Source organism: Lonchura striata, chromosome 4 (genome assembly GCF_046129695.1).
Source record: "Lonchura striata isolate bLonStr1 chromosome 4, bLonStr1.mat, whole genome shotgun sequence".
Taxonomy (NCBI): domain Eukaryota; kingdom Metazoa; phylum Chordata; class Aves; order Passeriformes; family Estrildidae; genus Lonchura; species Lonchura striata.
This window is the reverse complement of record NC_134606.1, coordinates 47413096-47430540: the sequence shown is the minus strand read 5'-3', so window position 1 is coordinate 47430540 and position 17445 is coordinate 47413096. Positions and strand designations below refer to the sequence as shown.

Below are 17445 nucleotides of genomic sequence, written 5' to 3'. Positions count from 1 at the left end.
AGTAGTTTACTCTGTAGTTACAACAGTAATCTAAAGCTTTCACTTCACTTTCCCAGTAAAACCCTAGAGGGTGAACCACAGTACAGATTCTTTGAGTTCCTGTGACATCTGCTGACCTTGCAGACTTGTCCAGATGCAGCTGAGTCCTCTTAAATTTCTGAATTTATAGGCATATGTGTGTGTCTGTAATTGTAAAGTTCATCACCTGTCAGGGAAGTTTTATGAGGCTACTTTGAGACATGAATAGCAAATACTTTTTAATATATATATTTTTATTCGTATATGCACACACATCTATGTATAACCACAAAAAAACCCAACAAAATGAAAGAAAAAAAAATGAACAAAAAACTTTGTCAGTTTTTGATGTAAAGTTTCTGTTCCAAAGACCTGGATGTATTTTGTGTTTGGAAATCGGTGATTACAGTCAAAGAAATGAAGAGCATGTTGTGGGTGTTGCATCTTTTCCATCATGGGATTTATTGTGGGAATTTCTTGTGCATGTGGTGATCGTTTACTGAAAGATTTTGATAGTATTATTAAAATATTAATGCAGTGGGATTCGAAAGAATAACATTGTTGAAAAATACATGAGGCTGTCCAACTGTTTTGGCATACGAGCTGCTACTTAAACTGCAGCCTGCACTACAAAGCCCAGCCAGATGAATCTCTAGGGCACTTGCAGGGACCTGGCAGATGCTGTGGGTGTGGAGCCTGGTGAGACTTCAGTTGAGCAGCTCAGAGAAATAGCTTTCCTTGAGCTATGTGGTGAGCCATCCCTGGCTGCTCAATTACCAGGCAGACTGCTCAGGTTAATAAATTAAGGTGTAAATTTTTTTATAGACCACATCCAAATGCTTAACTGCTGTCTTAACCTGGGCAGAACTCCTTAAGGGTGATCATGTCCATTGTTTAGTCCTTGGAGTGTCTCCTCAGAGGTGGGAAAGAGCACAAAGTTGATTCAGAATTGGGCTGAGGCAAGCATTAGTAGAAATTTCTTCCTGAATAGGCATTTAGCACAAGTTTACATCAGGGATGTGAATGAAGCTGCAAGTACTCTTAACCTTTGGGTGTTGCAGCTGTAGTGTGTTAAGGTATGATGCCGTTTATTAATACAATGTGGTATCAACTAAAGTCTTGAAATAGCAATTGAATGAAAATTATTTTTATTTCTGACTATTGAGTTTCTAATGATCTTTACTATATCAATCCAACACATCAATTTTAATGCAAATTAGGCCAGTCAATTTCATTCATTATATGTTGTAATGTATCCTTCACTTCTTCATTCATTGCTTCTCATAGATTTGATTTTTGCCTGTCACATTAATGCTACGACTTGCTTGTAACTTTGGCGCATCATTCCCTTTCAAGGCAGCTTGGCTTCACATTTAAAAATATTAATTACTGAGTAACTTCTGTTGTCTCAAAATTGGTACCAGTGGATGAGCCTTCTGTTGTGTGATGTTCCATCATATGTTTAAAAAATCTCTTTCATGCTGCAGTGTTTTTCAGTATGAAAAAGTTCAGTTTTCTGTGTTTTTACTATTTACAGCCCTTTAAAATTGGGAGGGGTAGGCTCTTAGGACTACTAAAAGGACCTGTCTGCAGCTGGGATTGAGCCTGATTTATCTGGCAGCCAGAAGGGTTGGACTGTAGTCTCCAGAGCTAGCAAATCATTCCACAGAGCTGACATTCCTACTTGAATGGACTATGTTAGACATTTTGGTGTTTGAAAATCTGCAAAGCAGTTATTCTGACTTTCTCAGTGCCAAACATGTGAGTTGAAATAACATACAGCAAAAATGTGCAACTTTGCCTACTAATTTGGTTCTTGGCGAATTCCTTTCAATACTGACCACACAGAAGCTTATAGACAGGGAATGCATAATAAATTGTATTTAAGAGCTAAAGGAAAAAACCCAAACTGGGTTGTTTGACTGTTTAAAGCCCCAGTTACAGCAATGACAGTATGAGCAGAAAGGAAGACAAGATCTGATGTCTTTCTGCAATTATGAATCCTTAAAGCTGTGCTGACGTATTTTGTAGCATCCTCTTAACATTTTAGGCTGTAACTTCATTTTGTTTATATTAAAAAGACCATTTTTTTTTAGGAAAATAGAATTTTTCTAATCAAATTTAGAAAAATTATTGTTTTAGAAAAATACCAGGGTAGTAGTTAAAAATTAATTTGATCTTTTTTAGTACCCAAATCTCTAGTACCTGGCAGGGAATCACTGATCTAGTACTGCGAGTCAAAAATCATGTTCCATGATGATTCATTTGATAATTTCTAGGTTTCAACTTTTTATACTGCAGTCTGCCAATACTGCTCAAATTTTGGAAAAAACCCCAAAACTAAACTAGTTGTAGTTTGGGTTTGGGGATAGGAGTTGTTTTGTTTTGTTGATTTTTTTCCTTTACTTTTTAAATTTTTTTGTGGGTTGTTTTTGTTTTCTTTTCAGGGTGATTTTTATTTGTATGTTTTCTGGGGATCATTTTGTTTTTTGGCTTTTTTGTTTGTCTGTTTTGTTGGGTTTTTTTAATAATTTTAATTTTGTTGTTGTTTTTCAAGTATTTGCCATTGTCCTGCCAAAAATGTTTTGATAGTTCTCCTTTGCTGTATGTGGAGAAGGACCTGGGTGAGCATCTACATTTTGAATATTTACACATATTTGCTTAAGGCCTTGGATTGTATATTTAGATGTGTGAACTTTGTGCTGTTCAGGAAACATACATTATTCCCTTACAGAGCTAACAATAAATTTAATTCTGAAAGAGAGTTGAGCTGGTAGTTAAATCTTCACTGATACGTGCATGCCTCAAGTGTGCTTGAAATGATATTTTAGTGTAAGTGCACTATGGTATTTTTTGCTCCATTATAATAAAGAAATTATGGGTTTGATAGTAATGCAATACAGAAATACCTAATACTTTAAATTCTTCTGTTTTCGTTCTTAGCATAATATTGGTCATTATTGATAACTTTGCCTATTTGTATATGGATTTAAAAGGCACATTTTTTTAAAACTGTTTGTGAACAGCTCCATATTTGACTTTTTTTTTTAATTGAGGAATTTTTTTAATTGAGGAATTATGTCTTCCCACACATAAAACTGTGAAAAACCTACATTTTCAATAAATAAATATGATTCTTTTCTGTCTTAAAAGGGTGGAATCACATGATCTTTTGGAACTTCATTTCCTGAGAAGGGATACATGGGTATAAAAAGCCATGATTGTGTTTTACAACATAAAGCCAGTGAAATACCCAACCTTTTGTGGTGATGATGAGTATAAGTGCATGAAACTTACTAAATGCACCTGATTTCCAAAATGTCCTAGCAACAGATCTGTTTAACTGAAAATTTGTAACAAAGTGTTTCAGGCTATTGCTTCCCTAAGACAAGTGGGGAACAGCTGCTGATTTTCTTTGTGTTGTTTAGAGTGAAGTGTGGGGGTGATCAAGTCAAAACTAAGATTTGATCTCAGAACTAGTTAGTTGTAGCTCTCCTGTGTTTTGGCTTGGATTTTTTTAATATTGCTTAAATTTTTGGAGGTTTGAAAACTAAAAACTGTCTTAAGTTTTTCTTCCAAAAATGTGAACTTATCAAATCAAGTATTCTAAATCTTAGCAAAAGGTGCTGACAGCATCAGGCCTAGAACATTTTACCAGAAGTTAGAAGGAACCTTTAAGAAAGATTTGATTTATAAAGCATGGATCTCAGTTTTCCAAGATGGGATGAGTTACAACAATTGCCTAGTTGTGCAGTGATACTTTGGTTCAGCCGGAGAAAACATACTTCTGGTCTGCTTTCTTCTGTTTTGATCTGCTAACTGTTGTTCCTTACCTTGCAGAATAAAAAGGTGTGATGTGAGATTCTCAAATCTGGTTCACTGTATCCTCACAGTTCATAGAAGTGCAAAGCACAGGAAAGAGGAATCTGGCAAACAGCTGGCACATTCTGTTATGTTTATGGGTTTTTGTAAGATTGTGTGCCAGAAAGGAGCATACTCAGAAAAGATGCTCAGAGAGAAGGCTTTGAACACACTTCTTGTAGAAACAAAGTGATTGCTGGTACTTGGTCTTTAACAGAGAGTAGCTATACAAGTTGGTCACAATTCTGCAAAAGAAGAAAAATAGTTTGAGATCTCCTTAGGATTTAAGACCAAAAGCTTAGGAAGAGGAATTAACATTAAGTACTTTTATATAGTTTAAATTATTGAACTTTAGTTAGCATTGGAGAAATTACCTTTGTGGTGTTGATAACTTTTATAATATGCCACTGGTTCTGTTTGATTTGAACAGATCCTTTCAGTTGAAAAGCCAGCATGTCTTTTTGCATATCTTTATTTTTTCCTCTGGTGAGAAAATGAAATCTTAGGTCTTGGTTGGCAGCCACTCATTAACTTACCATAAACATGTGCCTCACAGACAATGCCACCTGGGCCATTGTGTGGTTGTTACCTGCTCTTTGTTAAAGATTAATAGAATTAGCTTTGCTATAGAAATATTTGATTCCTCCATGGCAAGCACAGAGCAGCAATGGGTGAGAGCAAAGCTCCATGCAGAGGGGCATGTCCAGGTGCAGTGGGCACTCAAACTTTACCCTCTTACTGTGAAGGAATTAACTGTGTACGTGGGAGAGGAAGAGAGGAGAAGGAGGCACTTGTGGTTAAATCTCCTGCAGTTGTAATCTTTCTGTATTGATATTAGCAAAGCATTGCAAAAAAAAGCTGAGAGCTTCAAAGTACTGAGCTTTTTTAAACTACCAGCTGGAAAAAGGAATGCTCAGAGCTATTCATTTTAGGCTTTAACAGTCAGTTGTTTTCCAACTTCAGGTGTTGCTTTTTATTTTGCTTGTTTGTTTGTGTTTATTTTTCTTCTTCTGTTTAATGGTTGCTTTCCAATAGTGAACAGGAATTGGTTCCATGTTTGGACTAGGGACAGATTCCAAAACTAATTTTTAGAGTTTTAAGTTTTAAATTTTGTCATTAATTTTAGAGGGATTTTGGCTTTTTCATGCTTTTAACAATAGACAACATTGAAGAGTAAGCTACAATCAGGTTTATGTTTTTAGTGTCTTTTGTTCAGTTTTGGTTTTGGATCTATGCTAAGGTTGAGGCCAATGTTGATAAAGTATTTGTAAAACATATTAAAATTTCGGGGTAATTTGTACTATATGAGAAGTCTTGATTTGTTATAGAGAGTTTGCCACTTCAGGACACTTCCAAACTGTTTTTGGGCAACAAAGTAGGATAGCGCCTGTTTTCTCCTGTGAAAGTACTGCAGCTACTTAGAAGATGGCAGCAGGCTGTACTTTCAGTTGAAAAAAAGATGGGCATATCTCTTAATCAGCAGGTAGGATGATGAGAAATTAAACAGCTCTCATGGGTTGATGTGCAGTGTAATGAATAAGTGTACAGCTTGAGTCTTTCATTTCAAGATTGAGTTCCATTGAGTGGAGCAAGTGGGTTTTGGAGCGGTTCTGAGTGTCTTGCAAATAACACAGCAGCCCCCAGAGGTCTGAGATAAAACAATTTCCCTTAGCTAAGCAAACTGGCAACTTAAGGACTTTTCCAGAATACGCCATACCTGTTTTTCAAAGCAAGGGAAAGGAGCTCATTAGGCACAACTGGATTGAAGTGACTTTACTTTCAGTTGCTCTTTGGGACATTTTTCCTAAGCAGGTCAGAATGTATCTGCAGTAAGCTATGACCTGTTTTTTAAACTATTTTATTTCTGGTTTTCTTTCTAATTTTTGGTTTGTGTATCACCAATAAGGATTGGTTGTTAAAAGATTTTTTTTGTGTTAGCGTGACAGGATAGTAAAAGGTAGAAAATAGGGTAAAGGTTAAAAAAATAAAAAGAAAGAAAATTGACTTTAACCTTTGATTGTTTCAGTTCCCATATTTTTAATGTGTTTTGTATTCTATAATAAAGGGTGGATCTTACTTTTTTTTCCTTCATGTCCCCTTTTTGGATACAGTTTTATCACTGTTGTATGGGTTTCTGTGCTTGTTCCTGCAGCAGTTCATTTCAGCCTGTTGCTTTTTTATATTAGCATCGGAAATACCTATTCCTTTGTGTTATTGTTACAATACTAGCTTTGCAGAAATTTATTTGACAAGTGGGAAAATTGTAATCATGTAACTTCATTTCCAGATCTTCAGTTCATTAGCCAACTTGGCTAAAATCTATAAAACGTACCAATTTTATTCACTTTGAAGTTTTAGTAGCATTTTTGTTGTTGTTGGAAAAGTTTCCACTGTTAGTATTGTGTTCCCCGAGAGAATTTGTAGCTTGCAAGAAATCTTACTGGTATGCAGACTGTAATATCCCCAGCTTTGTATTTTGCTGTGTTGTGCCATAATAATTTTATGTCTGTTTCCATTTGACAGCTCAATTAGGAACTTATTGAAATCACTGTTTTCCTTTTTGAAACTCTCTGTTTTCAGTCTGCACATGAAAACAAAATTATTTTCTTATTAGCAGACATTAATTTGAAAATAAAAATTAATTTAGCTGTCCTGGGGAGATTTTTCTGCTCTTTGCTCCAAGAGAGTTTCTTTTTTTTTAAAGAAAAATCTATTGTGGATGAGTGGAAGGTGTGATGGTCATAATACTCTCACATGTTTAAGTGAAACAGTGTGTGTAAAACAGACTTTGATTGTATTGCATTGCAAAGAAGGCAGGATTTTGGTTCATGCATTACATTTGCAAGGTACCCTATGCATCATCTGACTATTATGCTTTTCTGGCTTTGTGAATTTTACTTGGAAAACTTAAATACACTATTCATTTTAAATACACTATTCCTGAAAAATTGTAGTTAGTTTTCTGGGGATTTTTACATATATTTTGAAATTTATTTAAATAAATTTCTGTGGACATTTGAGTTATTTATCACATGAGATCAGATCTAGATCTGTGTTGATTTTTAGAGTGCAGCAGCGGCAGTATGTTAACCCTGGCATGAGTGTGATTGTAGCTGTTCCTATTTCAGTTATTTCTAATCTTTTTTTTCTTCAGCATGACTTCTGTTGCATATCCCAATAGGGATTATTATTTGTATGTTAAAACCAGGTTTAGATCATAGTGTTACAATAGTCTTGGAGTAAAATAGGAAGCTATCTTTCAGTTTGATATAAGAAAAGGCATTTTTGGATTTTGATAAAATTGAGGAGCCAATATATGTGCCTGGATTTCCATTTTCTTATCAATTCTTTCATTTGTTGCTATTCATGGACAAATTTACAGGAATTGAAATCACCTCACAGGAATTAAATCAGCATTGCTTGTAAAGATCTTTTCTTCCCACCACAACCAGTTTTCTTGATTTACAGAAGAGGAAGCTGTTATTACAGATTCTTTTCTAATTTATATACTGAGTGGGAGGGAAAAAGCACTGTGTGCTGCAGATATGAGTGATTGAAACTGTTCTTCATTGTTCTGTTGCCACTATTTGAGCTCTTGTTTAGGCACAAGTGTTCCTGAGAAGGAAGGTAGGCCAGATTTGGTAGCTTTCAAAAAATAAAGGCTGTACACAAGGCATAACTACTTCCTGGAACATTAGTGAAACATTAGTAAATGGTGAATATCATAAAAGAAGGTTAGACAGCATTTATTTGTGCTCTTTGCTGGTCTTTTGTGTTCCCTCCTTTGTTATCTGTGGCCTGACCCTGCCATTTCAAGGGATGTAAAATCAAACCATCAAAATTGGTGCTAAAATAACTCTGAAGGCGTAAACCTCTAATAAAAGTTGTTTTTATCTGAGATAAGTAGAAATACTCATGAATAATGAGTATTAAAGTAAGACAGTGAAGTCTTAATATATACACAAGCACAATCTATGAAGTATTCAGTATATTCTGAATAAATTTATTAGAAACATTTGGAAATTTTTGTGGGATTATTCCATTTTTTCAGTCTTAATAAAATTTGATATACACAATTTTTTTCTAAGTTAAGCCCAGAATACAGTGTTTTCCTGTCAATCTTTTTCCTTTTAGTTTCTTCAATGTCCCCCCCCCGCCTTCCCCCATGTATTCATACCTTTCTTTCTGAGAAGGTAGATTTTTTCTTTTTAATTTCATGAAGGAAGAATACATTTTCTGCTGCTGGGAAAAAAATAGGTTTTCTTCCAAAACACTAGAAAGCAGCTGTCAAACATCAGATTCTGCTTAACGTTGCTTTTTGTTTGGACTTTGCATTAGGAGGTAGGAGCCCAGCTTACCCCTTAGCAAATTTTTTTATTCAGCAGCTGATTTGAGAACTGCTTGATGTGGTAAGAGATAATAGTGTTATTGCATTAAGAAGTCATTAATTTTTGGCTGTTCTTTGTCTAGGTTTTTATCCCGTTTTTTGGTAAAGATGGCAGCCAACAATGCAGTGCTGAACAGACTGGAGCAGAAGGGTGCAGAGGCCGATCAAGTTATTGAGTACCTCAAGCAACAAGTTGCCCTGCTCAAGGAAAAAGCCAGTAAGGATTTACCTATCTTATACTAAACCTATTAACCAGATGGTTAACAGAAAATGCACATAGGAGAAAATGAGAAAATGTGGTGTGTCAGCCTTTAAAGCGCGTTTCAAGTTTTCCAAGAGAAACCTTGCAATCGTAGCCCCACTTGACTGTCCTGTGGGTTCTGGGGGTTTTGTTTTCTTTCGTTTTGTTTTTTTTTTTTTTTCAAACTGCTTATTCTGAAATAGAAAAGCTATGAATGAGGAAGAATTAATAAACAAATTATGCAATTTTGATAGGAAATTATTCCATTTGAAGAGAGCAAGGGAGTTGGAAAGAATACGAGACTATGCCTTATCCTGAATTTATTACAGCTTTTTTACAACTATGACATTCTCTCAAGAGTGGTTCTCTCAACCTTCAACTTTGATATTTTGTACTAAACTGTATCAGTCATAAAGGTGCTCTGTATTACAAACATTGCCAAGGTTTTTCTGTAAGTTTCTCAGAATTTTTTCTTGTGATTCTGTTTAGGGGACTGAGAGGATAGTATATTGAGAGGCAATTTGATGATATAAGTATTGTAAAAATACTTCTATATGTCTATTTCAAAAACAAAGAAAATAATTCCTAAGTATTTCTGATTATATACTTCTTGAAAGTTTTCACTTTTGTGCTGTTTAGCTCACCATGTTTCACTTTTGTTTAAAAACAAACCCCTGTGTCCAAATCAATGAATGCTAGTTACTGAAACCTGTTTGGTTTTTTTTTTTTGTAATGTGTCAACTCTAGTCTTGCAAGCATCTCTCCGAGAAGAGAAGAAGCTCCGTGTAGAAAATGCTAAACTGAAGAAAGAAATTGAAGGGCTGAAACAGGAGCTGATTCAGGCTGAAATTCGAAATGGAGGTGGGGGAAAAAAAAAATGCTGTTCTCATACAACATTGATGTAGTTAGCATAAAACTATCTTAATTCTTCTTGATTTTTATTGTTCTGTATGTGCCTCTATGGTATTTCTTAAAAATTCTGGATTTTCCCTGATTCTATGCTTATGACAAATTAATTGATTCCAACATTTTAATAAGCTGCAGGCCTGACAAATCCATATACTAAACTTAATCAGATATGGAACTAGTTCTTTGTATTTTTTTGTTCAGTTACATAATAAGCCATGAGCCTCACTGATGACTTTTTATAATACTGTAAAAATTGCTACATGTCTAACTCTTCTTGCTACTTTGAATATTTAATCTACCATGACTGAAAAATCACTATGGGAAAATCAGGCCATGGTGCAAAGTACAGATGGTCAGGGACTTACTAGGAAAGCTGTGGTAATGTAAATTTAAAAACAATGTGTTCTGAATTTGTGATTCCATGCTTTAGACCAGCCTTCCATTTGACTTATTCTTTCTTTGCTCTCCTCTATATAGTTCTATTCAGCTTGTACCATCATTATATATTTCATATTAAAAAAGAAAAGAGGAAAAAAACCCCAAAAGTGAAGTGTTTCAGATACACTGTGTTGTCTTTTAAAATTATTGCCAAAAAATCCTCTTCTGCCCTCAACAGTTATTGCTGTTAACCCATGCTATCAGTATTCTCAATTGTTTAAGATAGTATCCAGTGTGTCTGGATGCTGGCATTTAACTGCACTGAATGTTTTATTGGTGTAAAAGCACATTCAGACTTCAAAAAAAAATTTAACATGTAAATACAGAGAATTCTTTTTCTCTGTTGGACACCAATAAAGCCTTTTCATGTACTAAACCAAACCATTACTTACATTTCTCTGTTGTGTCTTAGTCTGCAGCAGTTCTTGACAGGTGTAGGATATTTCACAAATCTGTTGTGCTTTAGAGAGGTCTCAAGGTATATTGGTCCAAGATGGCAAAGGAAATACTTGATATGCATCTTCCTTTAGTTAGCTAGTTCATCTAAGTGGTAGTAGGACTAAAATCTTATTTTGAAGGAAATAAGATGTTTGTTAGCTTTGAAAGGATTAAGTAGTTGAACACAAAAATTAGATGGACACGGAAGAACAAAAACACCACAAGATATTTTTTCAAAAACCTGAGAAACAAAGCCTTTCCCCAGCTAGCAAGCAAGTGGTTGTTGGTGCAACAAATCTCTTATTCAAATTATTTTAGAAAGTTGTTTATAAGAATATAATTTGTGGAAATCACATCCATGTTGAAGAGGACAGGCATGAGCTAATAAAGTGCAGTTCTTCAGGAAAGTTAGTAAATATCTGAAATGCAAAACAAAACATGTATTCAGAATGGAGAATTTTGTCATGATGACATCAGAAGGATTTATCAGTCATTAGATAAAACATTGAACAGATTGAAAGGAACTGCAAAAGATCTCATCTATCATTGCCTGGGAAAGGGAGCCTTGATGGTACTGCCTAGTGCAATGATGATGCTTACCCTGTACAATTATTGGGTTAAATCCTTGATGAGATTCTTGAAGAGCAGAATGTAGAAGAGAGCTGCTTCTTACACTTCTGTCTGGTAAGATTGATAGTGCAGTATCCAGAATTATGTATCATCAGTTTAAAAAGAGCTGTTGAAGGTAATGTGGAGAGTTTAGGGAAGGGAAGAGAGAAATCAGCAGATCGCGTTAGGGTTGCAGGTAATTTTATTTTATTCAGGCTCAGTTTCTTAATCATAAGAGTTGATGGATGAATATGCTATAAAAATGATTTTGTGCATTAACTCATTTATGGGATAGTCTGCAGCATGGCAAGAGCTAGTAGTATAAACTGAAACTAAACAAATGGGAAATAGGGAATTGGTAGAAAAAATAGCTAGATGTTGAAATCAACTACAAAAAGAGATGTTGTTTGCTTATATATTTTCTTGTATTTAGGACTTTTTCGCATTTAAAAATGTGTAATCAAAAACTTTAATTGATCATAATCATATATAGATTAAGTTCTGAAATGTGTTTTGTAATGTGGTTCACTATTCAGCAGTTGGGGTTTAGTATATTAAGCAAAATTTTCACTTCTCCTTTTTCATTTATGTTGTACACTTAAAATTGTCAGTATTCAAAGTTCTGGTACTGCCCATAACTTTTGTGGTTTTGATTTTAGTAAAGCAAGTTGCAGTTCCTTCTGGTACAACCCTTTCTACAGTGTCGTTTTCAGAGGATGTTCCACAACCTACAGTAGTTACAGCATCTTCTGGTTCCAAAGATCAAATTAAAGGTGAAGATGAAGAAAAGAAAAAGAAGGAAAAAGTAGAAAAAAAAGGTATTTCACTTTTTCTTATCTCTGATAGACAGTTGAGGTATTTAATTTATGCAAATGCTTTTGTGTGATTTTGAGCACAAATATAAAGCTTTCATACAGCTACAGTAGGAAGAGTCATGTGCTAGCTCTTAAATGTTGAAAATACTAGAAGTTAATGAAGGCTGTCAGGTGAACTACAGATTCTTCCTTGCATGGGATACATGCCAAATTCTGTTTAATGTGACTGCACTTCCTCATTTAAAAATCCACCGACAACAAAAAACAGGGCATGTCTGGTGGACACCTGTACTTTTTTTCAAGTTATCATGTAACTTAAACCTATGTTTTGCTACCATTCTCGTATGCAGATTACTATTAATTTGCTATGATTAAATTTGTATAAATTTTCAGAATTTGGATATTATGATAGTGTGCTGTCTCTTTTTTTCCTGGTGAGCTGTACAGCAGCTTATAAGCTATTTTAGATTTTTTAATGTATATCAGCGTTTGACACACTAGTATTCCACAGAGTCGTAAATACAAAAGCAGAGGCCATATGTCGTAGAAGGCAATTAAATTTTTCTCTCAAGTATTCAGTGGCTACAGAGCAACTATTCAGTTGGTAAGGAAAAATACAACTTTCTATATGTGATGAGGGAAGTACAATATAAGTAGCTTAAATTCAGTCAGACAAATGCAGATCACAGAATATCCTGAGTTGAAAGGGACCCACAAGGACCATCAAGCCCACCTCTTAAGGGAATGACCAATACAGGGGTTGAACCCACAAATTTGGTGTTACTAGCACCATGCTCTGACCAACACAGCTCATCTCATATAGAAAGCAGAGTTAGATTTTTGCCTTATGCTGAAATAAACCACAAGCCTTAAACAGTAGCCCTGCACAGGCTCGCTCTGTGGATTTCAGCATCTGTTGAAGGTATTGCATTTAACAGTAGAAGTAACCAAAATGTAAAATTTGTTTTTAAATCTAGAAAGTGATGAAATCATGGACTGTCTCAAATCCCTTTGCTTTCTGTCACCTATGTAATCTCTTTCCTCTCTGGTTATTTTAATATTCTTTGTTCAACTTCTTGCAAGCCTCATCTGTATGATTTTTTTCTGACACTGGCCAGAGGAGTGCATTTTTCTCCTTAGCCTGTGGCATTGAAATTGATATTTTTGATGTGTGTGTATGTATATAGACCATGTACGCATTTGCTTTGTTCTCTTTTCAGGAAAGACTTCATTTCTCTTGTAGAGGAATATCATGGAGAACAGTATGGAATTATACCAAGGATAAACTTAGGTCTTTCAAAGGATCTTAGATATTATATGTTAGCTATTTTGATTGGGATTTTTATCCAGTTTCTCTTATATTATTGTATCTACAATTGATTTTATTAATCAAATTGGCAATTACATTAAAAACCCAAGTCATAATTACTAGAGCTTCTCATTCATCATAATGAGCAAATATTTTTGAAGAGCTGTTGCTTATATTAAAAAATATTGCCTTTTTGTTGTTGAATGTATAATTTAATTTCATGCCTGTATTAGAACAATGATGAATGAAATCAAATTGCATTATGTGTCCACTTTACCTTTTTTGCTCCTTTAAGAAGGGAGTTTAGTTTACATTAATATGTAAGTTATCTTGGATGAAAGAATAACAGAATATGCTTATTTAAAGTAAGCACATCTTAGATATTTTTAATCTTGCAGAGATTATAGCTGTTAAACAAGTCTTGAACATCTAAACAGCAAAGTCTTATCTATAAACTGGATGTAACTTGCTCGTCTTGAAAGGAATATTGCATTTTTTATGATTCTATTATTTATATAAGAAGCTGAGTATGGGGCATGTTGCTTCGCTGTTGTTTTATACTACACAATCTGTGTGTGTTATGATCATGGGGTAAAGACACCACACCAGGGGAATCTCGTAAGCCATAAGCACTTTCATGCACAGTTGTGTTTGGGAAGTGCAGAAAGTTGGCTAATATCTTGAAGGGTTACGCTGCAGCTGTGACAGTGCAGCTGCAGCAACTTCACAGCTCCTGGCTGTGTACCACGCTGATAAGCCCTCATAAGGTGATGGACTGTGATTCCCTAGTTTCCTTTTGCTGGTGAAACATCATGGCAAGGCTGGTAATTGCTAATTATTCAAATGGGATGATCAGGTAATTGATGTGGCCTTTGTCAGTGTATGTATGTCACTTAACACATCAGCTGCACCTAAATTCAGGATGACTTTGCAAACAGGAGGTGGTAATTAGTTGAGGTAATGACATAAATTGAAGTGTGTATGACAATTCACCACTGGAAACTGGTAGCAGAGGTGCTCTTTTACTCTTCTTTTGTGTTTTCCACAGAAATTATACTTATTTCTGAGACTGTAGCTCCATTTTCCTTTGCAGTAGTCATCTGTGTTAGTTGTGCTTTTTTTAATGTTTATTTCATGGAACAAAATGTTCTCTAATAGGTGAAAAGAAGGAGAAGAAACAGCAGCCAGCTGCTGGAAATAGTGATGCGAAACCTGTAGATGTTTCTCGTCTGGATCTTCGTGTTGGCTGCATTATTACTGCTGAAAAGCATCCAGATGCAGACACTCTGTATGTTGAACAAGTGGATGTTGGTGAAGCAAGCCCAAGGACTGTTGTCAGCGGTTTAGTGAAACATGTTCCTCTGGATAAGGTATTGACAAAATTATTTACTGATAGCTGTTCCTTTCCTAAAGTATCTTAAGACATTCATCTGTTTATAGGATATGTTTTTATTCTGCTAAAAGATTTGTACAGTCATGAAAACAAAAATAAAATGCAGATGGAAGTAATACTTAACAACATTTGGCAGAAACCAGAGAAGTACCCTTATGCCAAATCAGTTTCTGATTGCAGTGCTTCTATCCTGGGATCCTCTGCCATCGGTGCACACTGAACTCCTAAACTAAACAGATGTTACTCTTCTTTTGGGTTTCCTACTATATAGTAGAGAAATCATAGAAACTTTTTTTGTATGATCCAAACTTTTGAAACCTTTGCCTTCCAATTCTCTTTTATAGCCTGTTGAAATTTTTGGCATGAAGTAAAGCATAGAGCATATAAATTCAACTTAGCTGACAATGAATAGCTTAAACAACAGTGGAATACAAAATGCATATTTTTACTTGTGCAGAATAGAATGTGTGTCTATGTTTGTTTTTTTTTCGTTGATACACTTTGGTGTTTGACACTTGATGGTTTATGGATGCCTTTGAGCAACCTAAGACTTCAAGATTCAGTTGTCCTTTCAGACCTCTTCTAGAGGGTGAGAGGAATTGACTGAAGACTGCTCCTAAATTCAAATACAAGGTTGGCATTTAAAACAGTGTTGTGTAGAGCAACTGCAAAATGAAGGAATTGATCTTAGTCTGGAAGGAGCTCCATTTTCTTAAATGTCTTTTCAATCCTTATTTGCACACTGTCCCTATGGTAAAACTGCAAGCATAGGAAACAATTAAAATCAAAATTGTGATTGATTTTTATGCAACAGAGAGTTACTGAACCAAAAAAACCCACATAAATATAGTAACTATTCTGCACTGATCACCTGATGGTGTCCACTTACTGGATTTGTACTGGGCAAAATCTCAACTTTCTTGCTTTTATCAGTCTGCTTTCAAAAAAGCATGTAGAGGAAAACATCTTAAAAGCCATTCTAAATAGTCTAACAAAAGAAATGTCAGCAGGAGTCTTTTCTCTTTGACCTTCTTTCTGAGTGGAAAAATAATCTGAGGTACTCATTAACAGAGAATTAGGGATCATCCTTGCACGTTCTTTGAGAACATTTTTGTTTGCGTGTCTGTTCTCAGTTTTGGCAAGTCCCTATTAAGACAGTAAATTTTTAGGGGCAAGTTTCCATCTTTTTGTGTTTTTTGAAGTGTTCAAAAATGTGAAGGTCTGGCATGTGTCTACTGCCATATATTGAAATAAAAATATATACATCAGATCAAGGACCATAGCCATAAATTTCTTCACAAAAAATTCAGCTGTTTATGATTTTGGTGTTTGATGTGGTAATTTAGCAGTGTTTGAGGCTGTAGTATTTGTATCATCTGATTTTACTTTTGGTTAGGAAACACAGTATGTATCTTCACTAACATTTCAGTATGCACTGCAAGTTATTTATGGGTGTGAAAACTTCTGGCATGCCCACTTTATATGTGAAATGCTGTGGTTTTGTTCACATGGTGATGAAGCCATGTCAGAAGTTGCACCCTCTATTGTTGTGAGCAGTTGTGTCACAAGTAACAGGGGCATGGAAGGATCTTGGCATGAGGTGCACCATGCCATTGCTGAGCTGGTTTTGGCAGCTGGCGACAACTGGGGCAATTTCTGAAATTTCAAAAGGAACTGACCCCTTTCCTGCCACTGTGTTTGGCTTTTTGAAGTGGATCTCTGTGTGTTCCTAGCACCAATACCTGTGTCAGGCAATTGTTCTTGAAACTCAGGCAATTCTCCAGCGTCACTTTTTGTCACTCCTCCTCTTTAACCTAAGAGAACCTCATGTCAATGATCAGAAGTGAATAACCGGAATGGAGGAAATTTATCTTAAATTTAAGAAGAGAAAAGGCCACCATCATCTTCCAGAAATGCTATTCTACAACCATTTGTTGTAAGAGGATACATTACAATTACATCTGTTATGAATGATATACTCTGATTTTTGTAGCAGAAGCCTTTTCTTCCACTTAGATGCCTTGAAATCTTTTCTTTCTAGATCATTGTGATGTCCACCCAATAATTAGCCTTCCATTCATTAATTGTTATTCAGTGCTAGATAATGCTACAACTTGCATTTTAGTCACTGACATGTTACAACCATTTTTTGTATTTTGTGCTACTTGTTTCCATAGCAATAACTTGAGAAGTTTTCAGTCAGTGGCCTGGCTTGAAACTGATGCAAGATAACTTTCTTCTCAACTGCTTCATTTTGGCTGTTTATATTTTTGCTTTTTAAGGTGTTCTTCCTGGAAAATATGCAGTGTTTTAAATAGTTGATCATATGAGTTTTAGTAATTATTAGTCCTGCAGGTTTTGTTCAAAGTTTGTACTGTGATACACAAAGACCAAAATCTAGAAATATTAAATACTTATATATAATGTGCACTAGTAGCATGGGAATTAAGATGTCTTTACTTTGTCTCTTAAGAATATTCAGGGTTTAATTTATATTCCATTTGAAAGTGTGGTTTGTTTTAGAGTCTAAAGTGTGGCAATTTTTCTGAGAGAAGAGTATTTTCTCTGGTTTACTATCGTAATTATTAAAATAAAGCAACAAGTGGAGAAACTTAGTTTTACAGGTTTACACTAGCAGATTCAGTGTTCAGTATATACAGCCATTTTCAGTGGTTAAAAAACACTCAAGGCATTTGGGTTAACTAAGATAAAATTTAAGATTCAAGTGAGCTCATTATGTAGAAGACCTCTAAGCTTCCAGGATCCAGTTTGAAATTTTTATCTATGGGCCTAATTTGTAGACTTGTTGTTATTTTTATTATTATGATCATTAAATTATTATTATCATTAAATAGAAATTGTTTAGTTAATAGTGCTATATTGGAAGTGGACTAAAGTGATGGCCTGTAATAAAGATGGAATGCGAGTGAAATGCCACGCCTGGTTTTTAATTTTCTAAATTTCATATTTTATATTTTTGTGATAAATATGTCACATTTAATCCCTTATTGACTGGCCAGCTCTTAA

General features: G+C 35.0%; 2 protein-coding genes across 4 annotated transcripts in view; one reads left to right on the top strand and one right to left on the bottom strand.

Moving 5' to 3' along the window:
• Positions 1-17445, bottom strand: part of GIMD1 (GIMAP family P-loop NTPase domain containing 1) — a 51778-nt gene that overhangs the window by 21522 nt on the left and 12811 nt on the right. The window contains exon 4 of one of the 3 annotated variants that reach the window (XM_021525504.3): positions 3708-4124. The exons of 1 other annotated variant lie outside the window; for it this stretch is intronic. In XM_021525504.3, the coding sequence (XP_021381179.2) occupies positions 4104-4124 (21 nt within the window). In that variant the 3' untranslated portion in view covers positions 3708-4103. Of the gene's footprint in view, positions 1-3707; positions 4125-10908; positions 11029-17445 lie in introns of those variants that run through there. One more of the 3 variants, XM_021525505.3, reaches the window with a different exon arrangement.
• Positions 1-17445, top strand: part of AIMP1 (aminoacyl tRNA synthetase complex interacting multifunctional protein 1) — a 32329-nt gene that overhangs the window by 7221 nt on the left and 7663 nt on the right. The window contains exons 2-5 of the mRNA XM_021525502.3: positions 8350-8483; positions 9255-9368; positions 11561-11719; positions 14184-14395. Coding sequence (XP_021381177.2) covers positions 8350-8483; positions 9255-9368; positions 11561-11719; positions 14184-14395 — 619 coding nt within the window. The remainder of the gene's footprint in view (positions 1-8349; positions 8484-9254; positions 9369-11560; positions 11720-14183; positions 14396-17445) is intronic.